This window comes from Cavia porcellus, unplaced genomic scaffold (genome assembly GCF_034190915.1).
Source record: "Cavia porcellus strain 051 isolate PalLab524CR breed Dunkin Hartley unplaced genomic scaffold, mCavPor4.1 scaffold_12, whole genome shotgun sequence".
In the NCBI taxonomy this organism is placed as follows: Eukaryota; Metazoa; Chordata; class Mammalia; order Rodentia; family Caviidae; genus Cavia; species Cavia porcellus.
Window position 1 is genome coordinate 59584268 of NW_026947495.1, and position 17942 is coordinate 59602209.

The 17942-nt window shown below is 33.7% G+C and overlaps 1 protein-coding gene across 12 annotated transcripts in view; it reads left to right on the plus strand.

Moving 5' to 3' along the window:
* Dync1i2 (dynein cytoplasmic 1 intermediate chain 2) overlaps positions 1-17221 on the plus strand; it is a 49068-nt gene extending 31847 nt beyond the window's left edge. For 7 of the 12 annotated variants that reach the window (XM_023561025.2, XM_063259274.1, XM_063259276.1 and 4 more), the window contains 11 exons: positions 768-863; positions 1068-1230; positions 1339-1438; positions 1930-2055; positions 2923-3069; positions 3422-3535; positions 3825-3958; positions 4807-4951; positions 12154-12294; positions 13834-13959; positions 15395-17221. In XM_023561025.2, coding sequence (XP_023416793.1) covers positions 768-863; positions 1068-1230; positions 1339-1438; positions 1930-2055; positions 2923-3069; positions 3422-3535; positions 3825-3958; positions 4807-4951; positions 12154-12294; positions 13834-13959; positions 15395-15508 — 1406 coding nt within the window. In that variant the 3' untranslated portion in view covers positions 15509-17221. The remainder of the gene's footprint in view (positions 1-767; positions 864-1067; positions 1231-1338; positions 1439-1929; positions 2056-2922; positions 3070-3421; positions 3536-3824; positions 3959-4806; positions 4952-12153; positions 12295-13833; positions 13960-15394) is intronic. The other 5 variants (XM_063259275.1, XM_023561026.2, XM_023561028.2 and 2 more) reach the window with 1 other exon arrangement.
* Positions 17222-17942: the final 721 nt, after the last annotated feature.

A 17942-nucleotide genomic window follows, 5' to 3' on the forward strand; every position in this document is an offset into this window, starting at 1 on the left:
GATTATACTCCTGTAACATTTTTAAATAGATGAATTTTAATTTGCCTCATTTGGCTATGCAAGAGGTTTAGTAATTTTTAAGTCATAAACATTGTAGATATCAATATATGCTTTTATTAAAATTAAAGAAAACATTATTTTAACTGCTTATTGCCACATCATACAACAGTAGGTAATGAGACTTGCATTTAAAATGACAGAATTGAAAATGTGGTCTCATAGCTATTATCTTTAAAATCCTTGTCTCAAATAGCAACCTGAGAGTTAATGTAAGCCATCTTTAATGCCATATGAAGACGCATTAGACACTGATGGTTTCAGATCACAAGTAAACAGCCAGCTCCATGGGCTATTTTAGACATTTGATTTTCTTCATTCTACAGCATTAATGTGTCAGCATGCTATATAAAACTATGCAGGAGTTGCATGTTGTTCTGTCAGGAATGATAAAATGCTTACAAGCTTTTAGAGACTTCCAGGATGAATTCATCCTATTTGCTTATATATCTTATTCCTGCTTATGTAGCCACAGAATTTAATATGATTGTTGATGAGATGCCACAGAGATATACATAAAAACCAAGAGATTTCACCCAATTTTTCTTCAACATTGCTTTGGTAAAATTTATTTATACTCTTTCTATCTTATCACAGTGGTATACTTTTTCTTTTATCTAGAGTGGTCTAATACTCTTGGAAATACTGCTTCTCAAAAGTTATCAACTATTTTCATAAAAATAATTTGTTTAATTGTTCTGATTTTTTAGATGAAGAGGAAGAAGATGATGTAGTGACTCCTAAACCACCTATTGAACCTGAAGAAGAAAAAATTTTTAAAAAAGATGAAGAAAATGATAGTAAAGGTATCTTAAAGAATTTAACTTTAAACATTTTTGGTAATTTCTCTTATAATTTTTTATTATTTTATGAATAAAATAAAACCCCCTAAATCAGAGAGGTAAATCTAGTTAAAAAGAATGTGTGATATTCCTTGATCCAAAGTATGATAGTGAGTTGATGTGATTTAGCTGATACAAGTTATACTTCAAAAAAAATTTGTTTTCCAGCTCCCCCTCATGAGCTGACTGAAGAAGAAAAACAACAAATCTTGCATTCAGAGGAATTTTTAAGTTTCTTTGACCATTCTACAAGAATTGTAGAAAGAGCTCTTTCTGAGCAAATTAACATCTTCTTTGACTACAGTGGGAGAGATCTGGAAGACAAAGAAGGGTAATGTTTAATTGCTAGGGTTATAGCTTCAGCACTATTAAATTATTTTAAGATTGAGAGTGATAAAAGTTATAACAATCTTTTTTGGGGTTTGGTCTTTTTCTATAGAGAGATTCAAGCAGGTGCTAAACTATCATTAAATCGACAATTTTTTGATGAACGTTGGTCAAAGCATCGGGTTGTTAGTTGTTTGGATTGGTCATCTCAGGTAAAATATAACAAAATTAGTTGCTATTAACTCAATTTTTAATTGTAATTAGTATAGAGTTTTGTTTCAGTTAGAGGAGTTTTATATAATCAAAGCAATGTGCTTCATTTGAAATAATACAAGATGGTTCTAGTATTGCTATATTCATTTTACCTTATGTACTTTAGAAGAAAAAATTAAAAGTATTATTTATTTTTGAAATTCAGGATTTCTTGCCAAACTCAGTTTTTTATTTCAGTTACTTGCCAAATACTTTGTATAAAATTTAAAATTAAATGTTTTAATATTAAAATATTTTAAATAATCTACTGTACTAATTCAAAATTGTACTACTATCCCAATGAACATAACTCTAAAGCTGTTTTTCTTGGTGAAGTCTTAGATGTTTATATTTTCAAAATAATCTGATAAAGAAAGTCAAATAACTAAGAACATAAAATAGCCCTTATTATATACCTGGCCTTTCTTTTCCACTTGATTCTTGTGAGCAGTATCCAGAGTTACTTGTGGCTTCCTATAATAATAATGAAGATGCTCCTCATGAGCCTGATGGTGTGGCCCTTGTATGGAATATGAAATACAAAAAAACTACCCCAGAGTATGTGTTCCACTGCCAGGTAAGATGATCTTTTAACAGTGTTCCCGAAGTTAAAGAGTTCATTAATGAATTTAGACAAGTGCCTTTTTTCTTTTCTTGTCAACATAATGATTTCATTGGATTGGCATTTACCAAACTGCTCCATATTTGCAAACAGATGTTGACAGAAAACTGAAGACTTCTTAGTTCAGCACGATCTGCCTCTTGTAGCTTTTCTAATGTCTCCTATAGTGTTTAATCACAACTAAAGTCCTTTGCACTTGTGATTTTCTGTTGTTGTGATTGATCATTTAAAAGGAATCTTTTATAAACTGTTCTTTCTACAGGGAGTTTCTCAGGAACTTACTTGCTGAATATAGAATTAGATGTTTGGCCCTCTGAATTACTTAAACATTGCCTGAGGAATGGGAACTAGATAATTTTAAGTAGAAACATATGGTTGAAGTAAGAAACAGATGCAGATTTTAAAAGTGGATTTAGTGTAAGGTTAAAATGTGCAAGTCTTTTTTGGTTGCATAAGTTAAAATCTTTAATAATGTCATAATCCTGAGTGCACACCTGAATCAAAACTAATATATGTTCTAATGTGAGAGATTAGTCACAGGGCCAGTTATCTTTTAATATATAATTGGTGAAATAATGTTTTGCTTTGATAAATTGCTTAAACATATTTATGTAAATAATCATTACATTTGTATTTTAAGCAAAAAATATTCTAAAGATACATTTTTATATTTCTGAAACAAAATGAGAATTCTGATGAAGTTATTGACTTGTTTTATAACTTTTAGTACCTGATAACAAAGAGGAAAATGATATATACATTTATTTTATAGTTTGTCAGATTTTTCCATTTAAATTTTAATTATAAAAATCCTACTTACAGTCAGCTGTGATGTCTGCTACGTTTGCAAAATTCCATCCAAATCTTGTTGTTGGTGGTACATATTCAGGCCAAATTGTGCTTTGGGATAACCGTAGCAACAAAAGAACTCCAGTGCAAAGAACGCCACTGTCGGCTGCTGCACACACAGTAAGTAAATAAGGTTATTTCCATCAAACTTCTGTGCTTCTGCACTGTTAACTACTTAGTGGTGTCTATCAGATTGGTTTCAGAACATATTTCCTTTGATGTGTGAATTCTCCATCATTTAGCAACCAAGAACAACATCTTTTTTTCTATACATTTAGGGATCTATTTATCAGAAACCTGTCTTTTCTGAGACAGTCTTTAGTTAATCAACAGGAAAAATAACAAATTTCATATTAAAAATACCTTCAAGTTATGACTTCTTGAGGTGAAATAAAATATGTATAGACTAAAACTTTTGTTGTATTTTACTAAAAGTAAAATCATCCCTAAAAACTTTCTTTCATATCTCTAGCACCCTGTCTATTGTGTAAATGTTGTTGGAACACAAAATGCACACAATCTGATTAGCATCTCTACCGATGGAAAAATTTGTTCATGGAGTCTCGACATGCTTTCTCATCCACAGGTAGGTTAAACTTGGATAAACTGAAATTTTGAAGTTCATGTTGTTTTAAATGTGTATATAACCCAATATATGTTATTTATAAACTGCTTTAATTGTGGTAACATTATAAATCTAAACATGTTAAATATAGTTTGCTGTGCATTTATTTTATTTCCAAACATGCTTCATTTAACTAAGGTATGTTTATATAGCCTAATAAAATAATGGTTTACAAATTTGTTAAAACTGAAGTTTTCCTGTGAAAACTTAAAAATTGAATGCTTGGAAATATTCAATATTTTCTGTGTAGGATAGCATGGAGTTGGTTCATAAACAGTCAAAGGCAGTAGCTGTGACATCTATGTCTTTCCCTGTTGGAGATGTCAACAACTTTGTTGTTGGGAGTGAAGAAGGTTCTGTGTACACAGCATGCCGTCATGGCAGGTAAACCTAAACTAGAATTTGTAGTTCTTTAAAATGCTCCCTTGAATAACTTAGTGAATCATATAGGCCCTTATTTAAGTGTAAATCTGTCCTGGAGCAATTTGTTATTTGTGACATTGAGTTTAAGCATTAAAAGTTGAATTTTAAGTACTTTGGATTCATGATATGTTCTAAATTTTGTGGATTGCAATGTATTATCATTTTGTGTATACATGCATTCATAGAAGTTAGTGATAAAAGCATTTAGCAGTTATAAGTACAATATGCACATGCATCATATTGGCCTTTGAATTTATAAACAAAATCTTCAGCCATTTTCCTATTTTTACTTATTTGGACTTTGAGCTTTACTTCAGTCCTCCTGATAATTGTACAGTAATGTCACGTCCACATTTTAAATTGACTAGTATTTCTCCTGCTGTTCAATCTATTTTGAAATGGTCTAGCTGTACCTTATCAATTGCTTCCTTTAAAAAAATTGAGTGTCTGAGTTTCATCTCAGATACAGATCACCTTCACTTCAAAGCTTTTGATTTAAAAGTAGCCCAGATTGTCTCTCTTACATGTAGCATCCTTTTGTATCTATTCTGCCAACTCAGATACTGGACTTTTGAGTTCTCTTGTCAATAGCAAAATGTTTCTAGTTCTAAAATGTATCTACTGCTTCACTAGTGTGGCCAAGTCTGTGTGGAGTAACATTCAATGTAAGTCGTTCTGTTGCATTATAAGTACACAATTAAGTTTGTTGAAATTAAGTCAAAGTCTGAAATATAAACCTACAATAGAATGTGTTTGTAAATAGTCTACTTATGAGAGATTTCCCTAACATTTTCACTTTTACGAAATAGCAAAGCTGGAATCAGTGAGATGTTTGAGGGACACCAAGGACCAATCACTGGCATCCACTGTCATGCAGCTGTTGGAGCAGTAGACTTCTCACATCTTTTTGTCACATCTTCATTTGACTGGACAGTAAAACTATGGACAACTAAGGTATCTAAAAATACAGATGTCTGCTTCTAACACAAGATGGTGCTCTACTACCACATGGGAACGACAGCTTTTAAATAGCTCAGTCTTTTGCTAATAAATTAGACCTGGTAAGAAGCTACACAGCGCATGAGTAACATTGTTGTTTTCATAAAAGTGTGCTGACAAATATGGTAACTCCAGACATGATCAAAGACCAGTCTTCCCTCCACTTCAGGCTTCTCAAGCATAAAACTGTTTGCTCTGACTGAAATGGAGAAAAAGCCCCTGAGTATTTTGTATGGTACCTCATATAGTTGTCTTTCAATCTAACACAAAAGCCATGCGTTTGCTTTTTTGAGAGCTTAGAAACTTAACTCACAACTAGAGTGCCTCATAGAGCTGACAGGAAATGGAGAAAAGACAAAAACTGATTTGGAAGAAGTCCTATACCATAAAGCTATACATAATAAACTTGAATCATTAGGAAAGTATTGTGAAAAGGCATGGGTGCGTATTTTTATTATATAAAATTATGTATTACACTTATATGTTTAATTATGTGCTTAATTTAGTCGTAAGAGGCTTGGTTATTTGAAACACCCATTAATGTGATAAAGTGCTTCTTGATCTCCAGAAATTCCAATAAATTGACCTCTTCCTGTCTCATTGAAGGTCTCAAAACAAATCCGATAGGGAATATTATATACTGTAGTAGACATATAGTTTCTTTGATCTCACTTTATAATACAAGCAGCTTAACTTTGCTGTGGAGTTTTTCTGCAGTCACATTATTGCTGATGAAACTATACACTCCATATATCAGATTCTGTTTTAATTAAGTTAAATTTTAAGCTTTTAATTTTTTTCTGTCCAGCTACTTTACCCTAAATGTTGACTCTTTGAATAATTCATGAAGCAATTTAGACTTTGTTTTGTTCTTTGAGAAAATCTACTTGTCTTAAGGGATGTATTTCACTGTTTTAAAGAACTCCTACATATTTGAGTGCTTGCCTCAGAAATCTGAGGTAAATGCAGGATTCACTGTTACCCTGTCTTGGTGCTTCCTTTAGTTTAACATGGAATGTGTGAGAAGACTTTGTTCCTCCAAGCTTGCCCTTTATAATTAAGCATTTTCAGATTTGATATTAGCAACATAAAAATAGCACTTACTCATAAGTATAATGAAAGGAATGTCTGCAAAAGCTACTTGATACAGTGTCCAGAATGTAAAAGGAATTTAATAGTGTTCAGTTCCTCTTTTGCTTCTTCATGAGGTGCAGGCCACATAGAAATATATTCAGGAATCATCTGTTTCTTAAATTGTTTTGGGATTTTTGTCCTTTTAATGAGATTGTATAGTGGGAAAAGATGAAGAAAAGATTCTACACCCATAAGCAAAAAATATATAATTTAGCTTGTAAAAGCAAACAAAATACAGAACTGAAAAAGACAGTCATGTTGCACTGTCACCTTGAGTCTGTGGACAGTGCAGCCCCCACCCCCACCTCATATACATGTATGTATGTTATGGGGGTTTTGGTTTTTGAGGTGCTGGGGATTAAACCAAGTATGCTATACTACTGAGCTACAGTCCCAGTCCTTTTTACTTTTTAGTTTGAGACAGGGCCTGATAAGTTGCTGTCCTTGAACTTGCAGGCCTCTTGCCTCAGCTTTCTAAGTAGCTGGGATCATAGGCACATGCTACCAGGCCTAGATGAGATATTGTATCTTTATTAGGTTGTTGTGCTGCTTCCTGTTTGACAATTGGAAAGATTATTTATTTGTACATTGATTGGTTTTAAATCTCAGGGCTTTGGCTTACCAATCTACTTTTGGCTTTAAATTTGAGGCTTCCATCTTTATATATATTAAGAGCAGATTTAATCTATGATGTCTCAAAGCCCTTCCTTAACCTGACAGCTTTTCTGGATTTTATTTTTTTATTTTGGCCTTTTTGAGAAAGTATTTTGCTATGCAGTTCAGGCTGGCCTTACGCTCACTTTGTAGCCCAGACTGCCTCGAATTCACAGCAATCCTCTTGCCTCAGCTTCCCAAGTGTTGGGATTACAGGAATGTGCCACCACACTTGGCAGTTTTTCTGTTTAGTACTGAGAGGATACTTGCATTAAAACAGGGTTAAGAGATCTCACTATACATACTAGGCAAATTAAAATGAAAACATGCTGTGAAGTTAGGAATTCTTAGGGAAGGCTGACTGCTGATCCAGACCCAGACCCATGTAGCAACATTTCCTCAGTAACTTGCTATTGGCCAGTGTCCAGCCTCTGTTTTGCATATTTAGTGAACTCAATTTTATCAGCCTACTAGAGTTGATTAGATAGGGGAGTGCTGAATGGGACTAACAGGCTCCTAAGACACTGATACACTGACGAATGTCCATTTATTAATTTACAGTGAAAAACCTAACTGCCAGAAGGCCTAGATACTCCTGCTGGCCTGAGCAGCTCATTGTTTCCCTGTAGACAGCCCACATGGGAAGCCAAATTATAATCAGAAGATTGCTTGGTGAACAAGGAATTAGAACAAAAGAAGTTTTATAATTTGAATATTCAGTGGCATCAAGCTAAGGTAGTTTGATTCATACATCTTCAGATAGTAATAGCCTTGCCATGGGGTAGTAATTCTCAAATCCATTGACTGAGACACTGTCTCCTGGACAATACTAAATGGATACTATGTTCATTTTCTTTTTAAGACACTGATTCTTCATATTTACTTTGTATTTAATAGACAGTCTATTAAAAAAGTTAGTATCTTCAGTCAAGTCATATAAGAAGCTATTTTTTAACGTTGGAATTATTTGTCTTCTGATCCAAGTTGAGGGCATAATTATTTCCTAGTTCTCTACCAAACACCTCACTATTATATTAACATATTTTCTAATCTAGAACTCTCCAATTACCTGAGCTTTGAAAAAAATCTGTTAGTTTTCTATTGCTCCCATAATAAATAGGTGGCTAAAAACAACCAGTTTTATTCTATCACAATTTTTGAGTTTTAAAGAGAGAATCCATTGTCTCCTATCCATCCTTGGTGTTCTTGGCATTTGGCTGCCTCACTCCAGTCTCTGCCTGTGGCATTAGATGGCATTCTGTCTGTTTCACCATGTCTTTGTGTCCATATTTTTCTCTCTTATGGACAATAATGCTAAATTGAGAGCCCACCCTAATGCAGTATGACATCATCTTAAGTTGTGGTCTTAAATCTGGAATCTTTCCACATAATGTCACATTTACACATACCAGATGGGCATGAACTTTAGAGGAACACCATTCAACCAAGTATATAACTTGAGCCTAAGGAAAAATTATTGAAAGTTCCTTGACCATACAGTGTTTATTCTTACAAGCGGACCACAATGAGCTATTTTTGCTTATTCAGATGCGCTTTGTTTTCATTATAATTCTTTTAGTAAACATGTTTTACAAATTGTTTATGTGTGAGAATTTTAGAGCTTTAGAATCATATATACATTAATTAGTTTTATGGATCTCAGTCTTGTTTGTACATTATTAGAATCACTCACCTTGGCAATTTTTTAAATTTTTAATACTTTCCGGGCACCCCAGGCAAGTTGATTCAGATTATCTTAGGGAGAGACTCGGGCAATTGCATATTTTTCAAAAGACCGTAGGTGGTTACAATGTACAGTCAAGCTTCAGAAACACTGGAATATAGTCTTTGTTTTATAAGTAAGGAAGTAGAAGCTTAGAGTAATATAATCCTAAAACTAATTACTAGAAGGCCTAAAACAAAAGACTAAGTTCTAGGCCCCTCCTCAAGTTTTCCATTTGGGCAGAGGTGCTTTTAAATGTAAGAAAAATATTTCTGTTTTGCTTTATTTCATTTTGGAAAGAGGATGTTATTAAATTGCCCTGGTTAGCCTTTAACTCACAGTTCCCCTGCCTCAGCCTCTCAAGTGCTGGGTTGTGTACCGCCACACCTGACTTAACTTTTAAAAAACATCTTAAATAATCAATTCAGGGTTTTAATTGGTAGTGTCATATGTCAATATATTATGGAACAGTATTTGATATCAAATACATGTGCCTTTTTTCTCTCTGAAGGGAAAAATATTAATCTTTAAGTAACTATTTTTTTAAAAAAACTTGGAAAAAATTATGAATGTCCATAATCACATTTTTAAAAATTTGAGAACATAACTGCTTTTATTCTTTTTTTAAATTGTGATCTTTTACTTGGGTGTAATGCATCCTATTTTTGTCTCTGGCTACATAATAGTCCACTGTGTAGATGAAATATTTGCTATATTTCCTGATATATTTAGCAATCTTTTTTGTTATAAGTAAGTTTTTATCTATTTTGCTTATAGTTTTTTAATGTTTTGTATTTTGTAAAATGAATACATATTTGCTTGTCATTGGTTTCTTTTGCTTAACATTCTACTATTCATATTGTTGAAAACAGCTGTAGATTGTTCATTCTCTGCTGTCTGCTGCTGTATCCATTCTTTCTGCAATATCCATTGTATTGTATAAATATACCATAATTTATCCATTCTGTCTGATATTTGGGGTAATTCAATGTTAGGGCAGTTATAAATAATTTTTTTATGAGCATGGCTGTGATAGTTATTTTCAGTGAACATATAAAGAGTCGTTTCTATTGGATTTTTACCTAGAAATGGAATTACTTGGTTACGGGATTTGCCTACTGCGGGATTTGATACTGCAAAGCAGTTTCCAAAGTGGTTGTCACATTGCAAGTTCCTATAGCTCTGTATCCTTATCTGTAGCTTTCTTTTTTATACTACTCCAGTTCATGCAGTTGCATTATATGGTAAATGACTGATGATAAGATTTGGTTTTCCTTACTTGGGACTTGATCTTTTTTAAAAATCTAAATGATAAAATGATTTTGTTTTCATTTTCTTTAAAGAGAGTGAGTTTTATTTTATTTGCAAATCAAGAAATTGAACCCAGGGCGTCAAGCATGTGCTCTACCACTGAGCTATGTCCCAAACCTCTTTATTTTTCTTAGAAGATAGTGTTACTATATTATGATGTCTCAAACTCCGAGGCTTAAGCCATCCTTTGTTAGCCTCCCATGTGACTGGGACTACAGGTATACACCACCACATCTGGCTTGAAGAGTTCTTTTGAATTGTTTTTCATATTCCATATTATAGCTTTGGTTTTCTTCTTCATGGCCTGCCATTGTAGATGTATCTATTGATTTGTCTGTCACTTTTTAAAATTTATCTTCTTTTTAAAAATAAGTATTGAAATACAATTCATATGCCATAGAATTAACAATTTTAAAATATACTGTTAGTGATTCATAGTTTGTTCATCAAGGTATGTGTTGTCATTAGTGTCTTTACATTTTCACATTTAAGAAATGGTTTATGCAGTTGTAATTTCCCTTCCCATAGCTCCTAGAAACCACTAATCTATGGATTTGCCATTGACAGTTTATGGACACCTCATGAAATCATGCAATACATGTACTGCTTTTTGCGCTTCACTTTCTCAAGAATCATCTGTATTATAGTGTGTGTAAGGACTTCATTATTTTTATGGCTGAATAATAGCCCATTGTGTAGATGTACTGCTTTTTGTTTACCCACTTATCACCTGGTGAACATTAAGGCTGTTTCCACTTTTGAGCTATTACAAGTAAGGCTACTGGAAATACATGTTTATGTGTTTTTCATTTCTCTGAGATATGTACCTAAAGGTGGAATTATTGCATCAAATGTTTAGCTCCCATTAGCATTTGAGGAAGTACCACACTGTTCCTCAGACTAGCTACTATTATCTTAGCTTCTCTACTATGAAATGATAGTAGTATAAAGTGATAGCTCAATGTGGTTTTGATTTATATTCTCATGACTAACAATATTGAACATTTTTCATGTGCTAGATGTGAGTCACTAATTAGCTGTATGATTTACAAATATTTTTTCATTATGTAGGCTTTTGTACTTTATTGATATTTGAAACACAAAAGTATTTAATTTTGATACTAGACCAGTTTAATCTACTTTTTTTTTTTTTTTTTTTTTTTTTTTTTGTACCTCTAGCCTCTGGTTTTGTGTCTAAGAAACTATTTGAGTCCGGGGTGTGAAGATTTATTGTTTAACAGTTTGTGTTTGCCTCTCCCATTTGCTCTGTGATACATTTGAGTTAATTTCTTTTTATGATGTGAAAGAAGAGCATCCAACTTGATGTTTTACTTTTTGAGAGGCTTTTTAAAAGGTAGATACATCTGCACTCATGGTAATGTGGTACATTCTGAAATATGTGTTCCTTTCCACTTTTATCTGACCCTTCACTTCTTTTGTCCCTTTCAATCTGTATTGCATTGAGATGTTTCTCTCTAGTGAGACTTTATTTTGGAAGGGAGCTTCGGTTTTGAGGGTTGATGGGCCCAGAATACATCATCAGACCTTACCTTATGCTGCTGTTGGGTGATATTTATTTACCAATGAAATGATGCCTGAGCTCTAGTTCTTCCGAGTTTTTCTTTTTTTTCTTTTCTTTTTCTTTGACAGGGTCTCGCAAGGTAGTTCAAGCTGACCTTGAGCTCACTACATAGCCCAGGCAGTTCTCAAATTTGAAATGATACCCCTTGTGCCACCACATCAGGCTCATCTTCTTAGTTTCTGCTGCTGTTCTCAGACAGACTCTCAATGCTGTCCCTGAGAATGTGCTGTTGACAGGTTTTTTCCATGCTCCAGCTATCTCACTCCTGTGCCTGCCCCCACTTCTTCCTACACAGATGCCATGGTAGTTGTCAAAGATTTGTTTCCTCTGTTCATGTTCAGGACTTATCTCCTGATTTTGTTGTAGGCATTGTGAGTCATTGGTTTTACCATATTTCTTGTGTTTCCTGGTTTCATGGGGAGATTTAGGAGAGATTCAGAAGCACAGACACTGACTGCTATAATCATCCCAAAGTCCTCTGACAAAATGTTTTAAAGGATAGTCTGTACTTTTTCAAACACTATGACATCTACAAGTTAAAAATCAAATGCAATCCAGTAGTTAATTCTTAGTTTAATGCCAAATAAACTCTACAGTGAAACATACTATAACAGTGTTTTCTAGACTGAGTTAAGCACTGTAAAATGTATACCTGTTGAATGTATGTCATTTCTTCAGCGATAATGTAGTTTAATAATTTGTGTGCATGTTGTATCCTGTTGACCATACTAAAAATCAGCTTTTCCTTTTCAGAATAACAAGCCTCTGTATTCATTTGAAGATAATTCGGACTATGTTTATGATGTTATGTGGTCACCCACCCACCCAGCCCTGTTTGCCTGTGTGGATGGTATGGGGAGACTGGATTTATGGAATCTCAATAATGACACAGAGGTGAGCAGAAAAATAACAAAAATTGCACTGAAAAATAGAAAATTGGAGATTTATTGAATAATTTGTGAAATTCTTTTTGTCCCAAAGAATGTAAAAGCACTCTGTGATTGTAGTTTCATCACAAAGAAGCTAAATAACAAATAGCATGCTGTGCAGAACTGCAGCGAGAAATAATGTTGCTATGAGCACCAGGGCATTTCCTCTTGCTTCTGTAAAGCAGTATCGTGTCTGATGTCCTGGCAAAGTCTCATTCATAAGGCAGCTGGAATATTTTTCATTCGTAGGCTAGAAAGCACATAGTTTCAGATTGCCAAAGCATATTAACCTTAATTCTGAATTTCTGAATTGCCTCTTATCCTTGATGGAATTGTGTATCATCCATAAATATTAGTCTTAGCCTGACTTAATTGAATGAAGCAAAACATTTTTTGATTTTTTTTTGGCATTCCCCCCCCCCCAGGATTGAGATCAGTATTACTTGGCCCTATAATAAGAATATAGAAATGATTGCTATTAAAATCATTCATTAGCAATAACATTCAACTTCAGCTATCACTTATTTTTAGCTATGTATTTTTACCTGCCTAAAGAGGCATATAATCTTAGATTTCAGTTTTGCTGTAAGAAAAATAATGTTAGCAGTTCCCTCAGTAATGGTTGTTGGGACAAGGTCACTTGATGCATTCTCTCACATGTCATTTCTGGTAACATCTCTCTAAATCCCTTTAAACAAAATAATTTGTTACACAAAGCCAAGGAAGTTATAAGTTAGAAATGTAAGAATTGTAACATACTATGAATTTGTCTAGTAGTTTAGGGAGGAACATTCAGGTACTGGCTAGGAGACGGTATTAAGCCATAGCCAAGTGATTTTGGTCAGATTTCAAAACTTTAAACATTTCATTGTGCATTTTATCCTGAATCAAATATTGATGTTTGCTTCATGTATGGTAAATAAATCTTTTTCCTCAGCACAGGGAGTGGCATAGTGAGCTTCCAAGGGACTGGTACCATCCTCGTGCTTCCCTTAGCCAGTTTACAGAAGTAAGGGGCTTTGAAAAGACCTGTTCTGCACCTTCACCAGGAAATGTTTCTAGGAACTCTGGACCAAATAAAGGTTTCAGCTGTCAGAGAAGCAAGCTATAAAAAATAATCCTGTCCTCTTAAGATTAAGCCACGATCTCTTTATGAGAGCTTTTAAAACATTTTATGAGTGGGTTTTGGCCATATGTTTTGAAACAGTTTTGACTAAAAGAAGTTAAAACAACCAAAAATCCTTTATTAAAAAGAAGATCTTTCAAAGTGCTATATCCAGTCCTGTGAGAATTTGTTATGTAAGGGCTTAAGTTGTTTTCCCAAACTATTTTCAGGACCATGATGTCATTCATAATATATTGCTGAACAGGAAGAAACTTGGGGAAATTGATCTATTTTATTCTGTTTTTTAAAATTGTACCAAATTGAAAGAATTACTGTTTTATATGTTTATACAACTTTTGGTAAAACTTTTAACACTACACTGTATTTTAAATGACTTAGGTACCAACTGCCAGCATTTCTGTGGAGGGTAATCCTGCTCTTAATCGTGTAAGATGGACCCATTCTGGAAGAGAGATTGCTGTGGGTGATTCTGAAGGACAGATTGTTATCTATGATGTAGGAGAGGTATGAGACTTGCCTATAATTTTAACACATCAGTTTAATGGCATTATAGTGAAGGTATCTTAGTGGCTAAACTTTGTCTTCATGGTTTACAAATTGTATAAACTATGTGGCTGTATGCTTTGCAACACAGAGGCAACTCTTGAAATTAATTTTCTTTTTAACTGGACATTCTGTGTAACAGATTTTGAGAGTAATACAATATGTTGGAAGGACCCTCCTGCTTAAAGCATATGTTGCTAGAAATTTGACATTCTTCAGGCAGAAGAAATGTGGAGTTATAGATGGGCTTTGGTGTTTCCAGAATTGATATTAAGATTTTTTTTCTGTATTCATAGATTTGTTTCATCAGATAGTAGAAACCAAAAGAGCTATCTTTTGAGGGTTATCTGATGACTGTGGGAAATGTGAATCTTGAGTCTTGATCCAAAGCCATTATAATTGGATTCAGCAGGATCAGCTGTAGCTCTTTTATCTTTAGTGCTCTGCTTGGCAGTACACAATGCCTGGGATTGATTTCCTCCTTTTTAGCCCTGGCTAGTGCCTTAATCATTTTTTCTTCTACTTTGGTCCTGATTCCACATCCTGCCTAAAAATCCCATGGCCTCTAGCAATTGCATCCGGAGGGAGGTAGACTGAATCATTTTAGAAGAGCCAGTAGAACTATCTGCACAGGTAGAAGGGTTCATATCTGCACTGTCCAGTATGGTAGCATTAACAGCATGTGGCTATTAATTAAATGTGGCTAGTACAACTAGAGAACTAAATTTAAAATTTTAATTTATTTAAGTGATAGTTACATATGACTAGCAGGCACTCTACTGGACAGTATAGACTTTAGAAACAGGTACATCCATTGCCAAAGTGAGTGCCTTGTGCCCTGTCATGGCAGTGTCAGACTGATATTCTAAAGCAGAATGTCATTTGACTTCCTCTCTGAGGCAGAAGCTCCATAAGCTGTCCCTGTTGCTTCTGATATATTAGCACTAAATGATAATAGTAGCATAGCTTCTGGTGGAAGAACTAGAGTATCAGAGGTAATGCTTCAAACAAGAATACATACATCTAAGAAATGAACTCTTATGAACCATGCTTTGAAACTATTTCATAGTAGGAATGATGTAAAACTAAACTTTTAAAGGAATTCCTCTCCACCAGCAAAATCCTTAAGATGGTACACAGGAATTAATATTAACAAGCATCATTATTCTCTCTTGCATTGATGGGTAATGGTAGCAAGGTCATTTCTGAAACTGTCACAACACTTCAGAAAAATGTTTTGTTCTGAAATGTTATAAATCATTGTTATAGTTATTAGCATTGTGGAAAGGCCATCCAGATCAATTTTCACTTTTTAGTGAAAAATTTGAGAACAATAGTAGTAGATAAGATGATCTTTTACTTCAGTGTACATAAAACATTGTCTTTCTTTTAACAGCAGATTGCTGTTCCCCGAAATGATGAATGGGCACGATTTGGCCGAACACTTGCAGAAATTAATGCAAACCGAGCTGATGCAGAAGAGGAAGCAGCTGCCCGAATACCTGCTTAATTCCTGGAAAGGGGAGTGTAGTTTTAGTGCATTTGAGAAAAACACTTAAGTAGATTGTAAGACTGTTTGCATGCTTCTGTCTGAAAAATTAAATTTTTTTTCATGGATTAATCTTTGGATTTAATGTAGCAAGCAAGGCTTACAATGTCTTTTTATATAATACGCATTTTGTTTTGGATTTGTGTCATTTTTAATACAGCTAACTTTACAGAATGCAACTTTTTCTGAATTCTAATGCACAGGTATATATTTAGTAATCTTTTGAATTCTTTTCCATTTACAACACTGTATACAGTTCTTTCTAAAGCACAGATTACATAAGTTCTACATATTTTTAAATAATCCCAATTCCTGTTGTACTGATAATGTTCTAAGCGTAATGTATAGGAATGTTATCACGCATGTAGACACTTGACCCAAGTTCCATTCTGACATCCTTTTTCTTTATAGTCCATGTGGTAGTTATCTACAAATAAAAATAAATGTGTTAACTTTTCAATGTTCATTTTTACTCCAGGCAGTTTGAATTTTTCCATCTTTTTTATAAAATGTCTTTTATTATTATCCTTTTATGAGCAACAACTTTGAATCCACAAAAGCTTTGTGCCTTAAATATACCATATAGGGCAGACTGCAGATTTCCCTATTCATGATGAACTGTTGTTTAGATAATCTGACAGTGAAGCTTCCCCTACATTAACTTTTGCTTTACTACCTTATTTTCTTGCTATCCATATTGAAAGAATAAGTGGAAAGCACCTAATATTTTCACTGATTGAGAGACTACTATGCGTGTGAGCGCTCAGAGTAAAGTCTTCTTGGAGACAAACTGATTTCATGGATGTTGTAGTAGTGATAAAGAAAAAGTGCTCAAATGATTCATGCTTTGGCATTTTGTCAGCTCCACATTTTGAGATCTGTTACCCTCCATCTTTCTCTACAAATCTGAAAGGTAGGTGACAAATACCTAACAATTACTGATGAAATCAACCAATTTTAGGACTAGAGAAATGTACTATGATCAGATCTTGATTTGTAGCCACTTTTTTCCTTGATTGTGACCTTTTGTCCATCTAAAGCTTGTCTTTTATTCAAAAGAACTTGAACTGTAAAGGAAAATTAGATATCAGAATTTGAACTTTTTATTATTCTAGTAAAGATTTACTGTGAAAGAATTCTAAATAATAATAGAACTTCTTTATTATAAATATTCTACACCATAAGGAAGAGTTAGCCTGGAATATTAGATCCCGGCTCTTAGTTCTTGCTCTGGCACTTAGAAGTGGGACTTTGGCCAAACCTGTGCCTCATTCTTTTATCAAGGAATTAAGTTCAAATTAGGTGATTTCTAAATTTCTTTCCAGCCCTAAAATTATTAATTGTATTAATTACATAGAGTACTTTACATTTTATATATTTTTCCTAAATTAACCCCTGTAATTGTCCATTACTTGCCAAAGATGACATCTCAAGATATTTCATGGCAGCAGTGTCTTTGAGTGAAAAAGTTCAGTTTCTGCAGGGTCATTCTACAGAAAAATTCATGTCACTATAATACCTATTGTATTTTTGCCATAAGTTTGTAAGAGTGCCTAAAAAGAGAAAACATCTTCAATAAGGTTGAAAAATCAAGAGATATGACAAACCAGATGCTCATGGCACTCAACTTGTGTTCAGTTATAAAAGAAAATAAAATCGGTAAAACTTGCAAAATACCAGTGAATAATTTTTCCTCCTTCCTCACCAACCCTAATATAGACCTTTGTGCATTCAACTTTAATACGTGTTTTTAGGCACACATGAATTTACTATCAGGAATTAGCTGTAAAGCTAACTCTGTAACAGAAAGTACTGTACTGAGACAGAATTGACATAGAATTTTCTAGCAAGATTAAGTTGCCTAGAAGTACATCACAGCTCTTTACACTTTCAGAAATAAAAAACATTAATTTTGAGGAAAATATCTATAGAAATTGTAAACTTGTTTACAAGTTTTACTTTGAGTAGAAAAGTTATAGCTCTGGCTGATTTTGTCTTCTTTTGAACAGGAAGTTAAAATTTTTTTACCATGGTTTGTATTGAGGAAGGATACTTAGTTTTGCAGGCAATAAATAACTTGCAGTAAATCTCCAAAGTTATTTTTTGGTATCATTTAAACCAAATAACCACTGACAGAAACTTTCTTCCTTTTACAGATACAGTTCCTTTTACAGTGTTTAGAAAAATCTCTTCATGTAAAATGTGGTTGCAATAATGCTGAGATACTGCATTGTGAAGGGATGAATGACTTAAAAGTTTAGGATGAGGAAAGTTTCGAGGATGATTGATCCTAGTTTTTCAGCGTTAGAAAAGGTTGATTTATTTCTGTTCTATACTGGTACAAATAAACCATTTGAACCATCTAGAAAGGATGGACTTGAATGAATAAATGAAA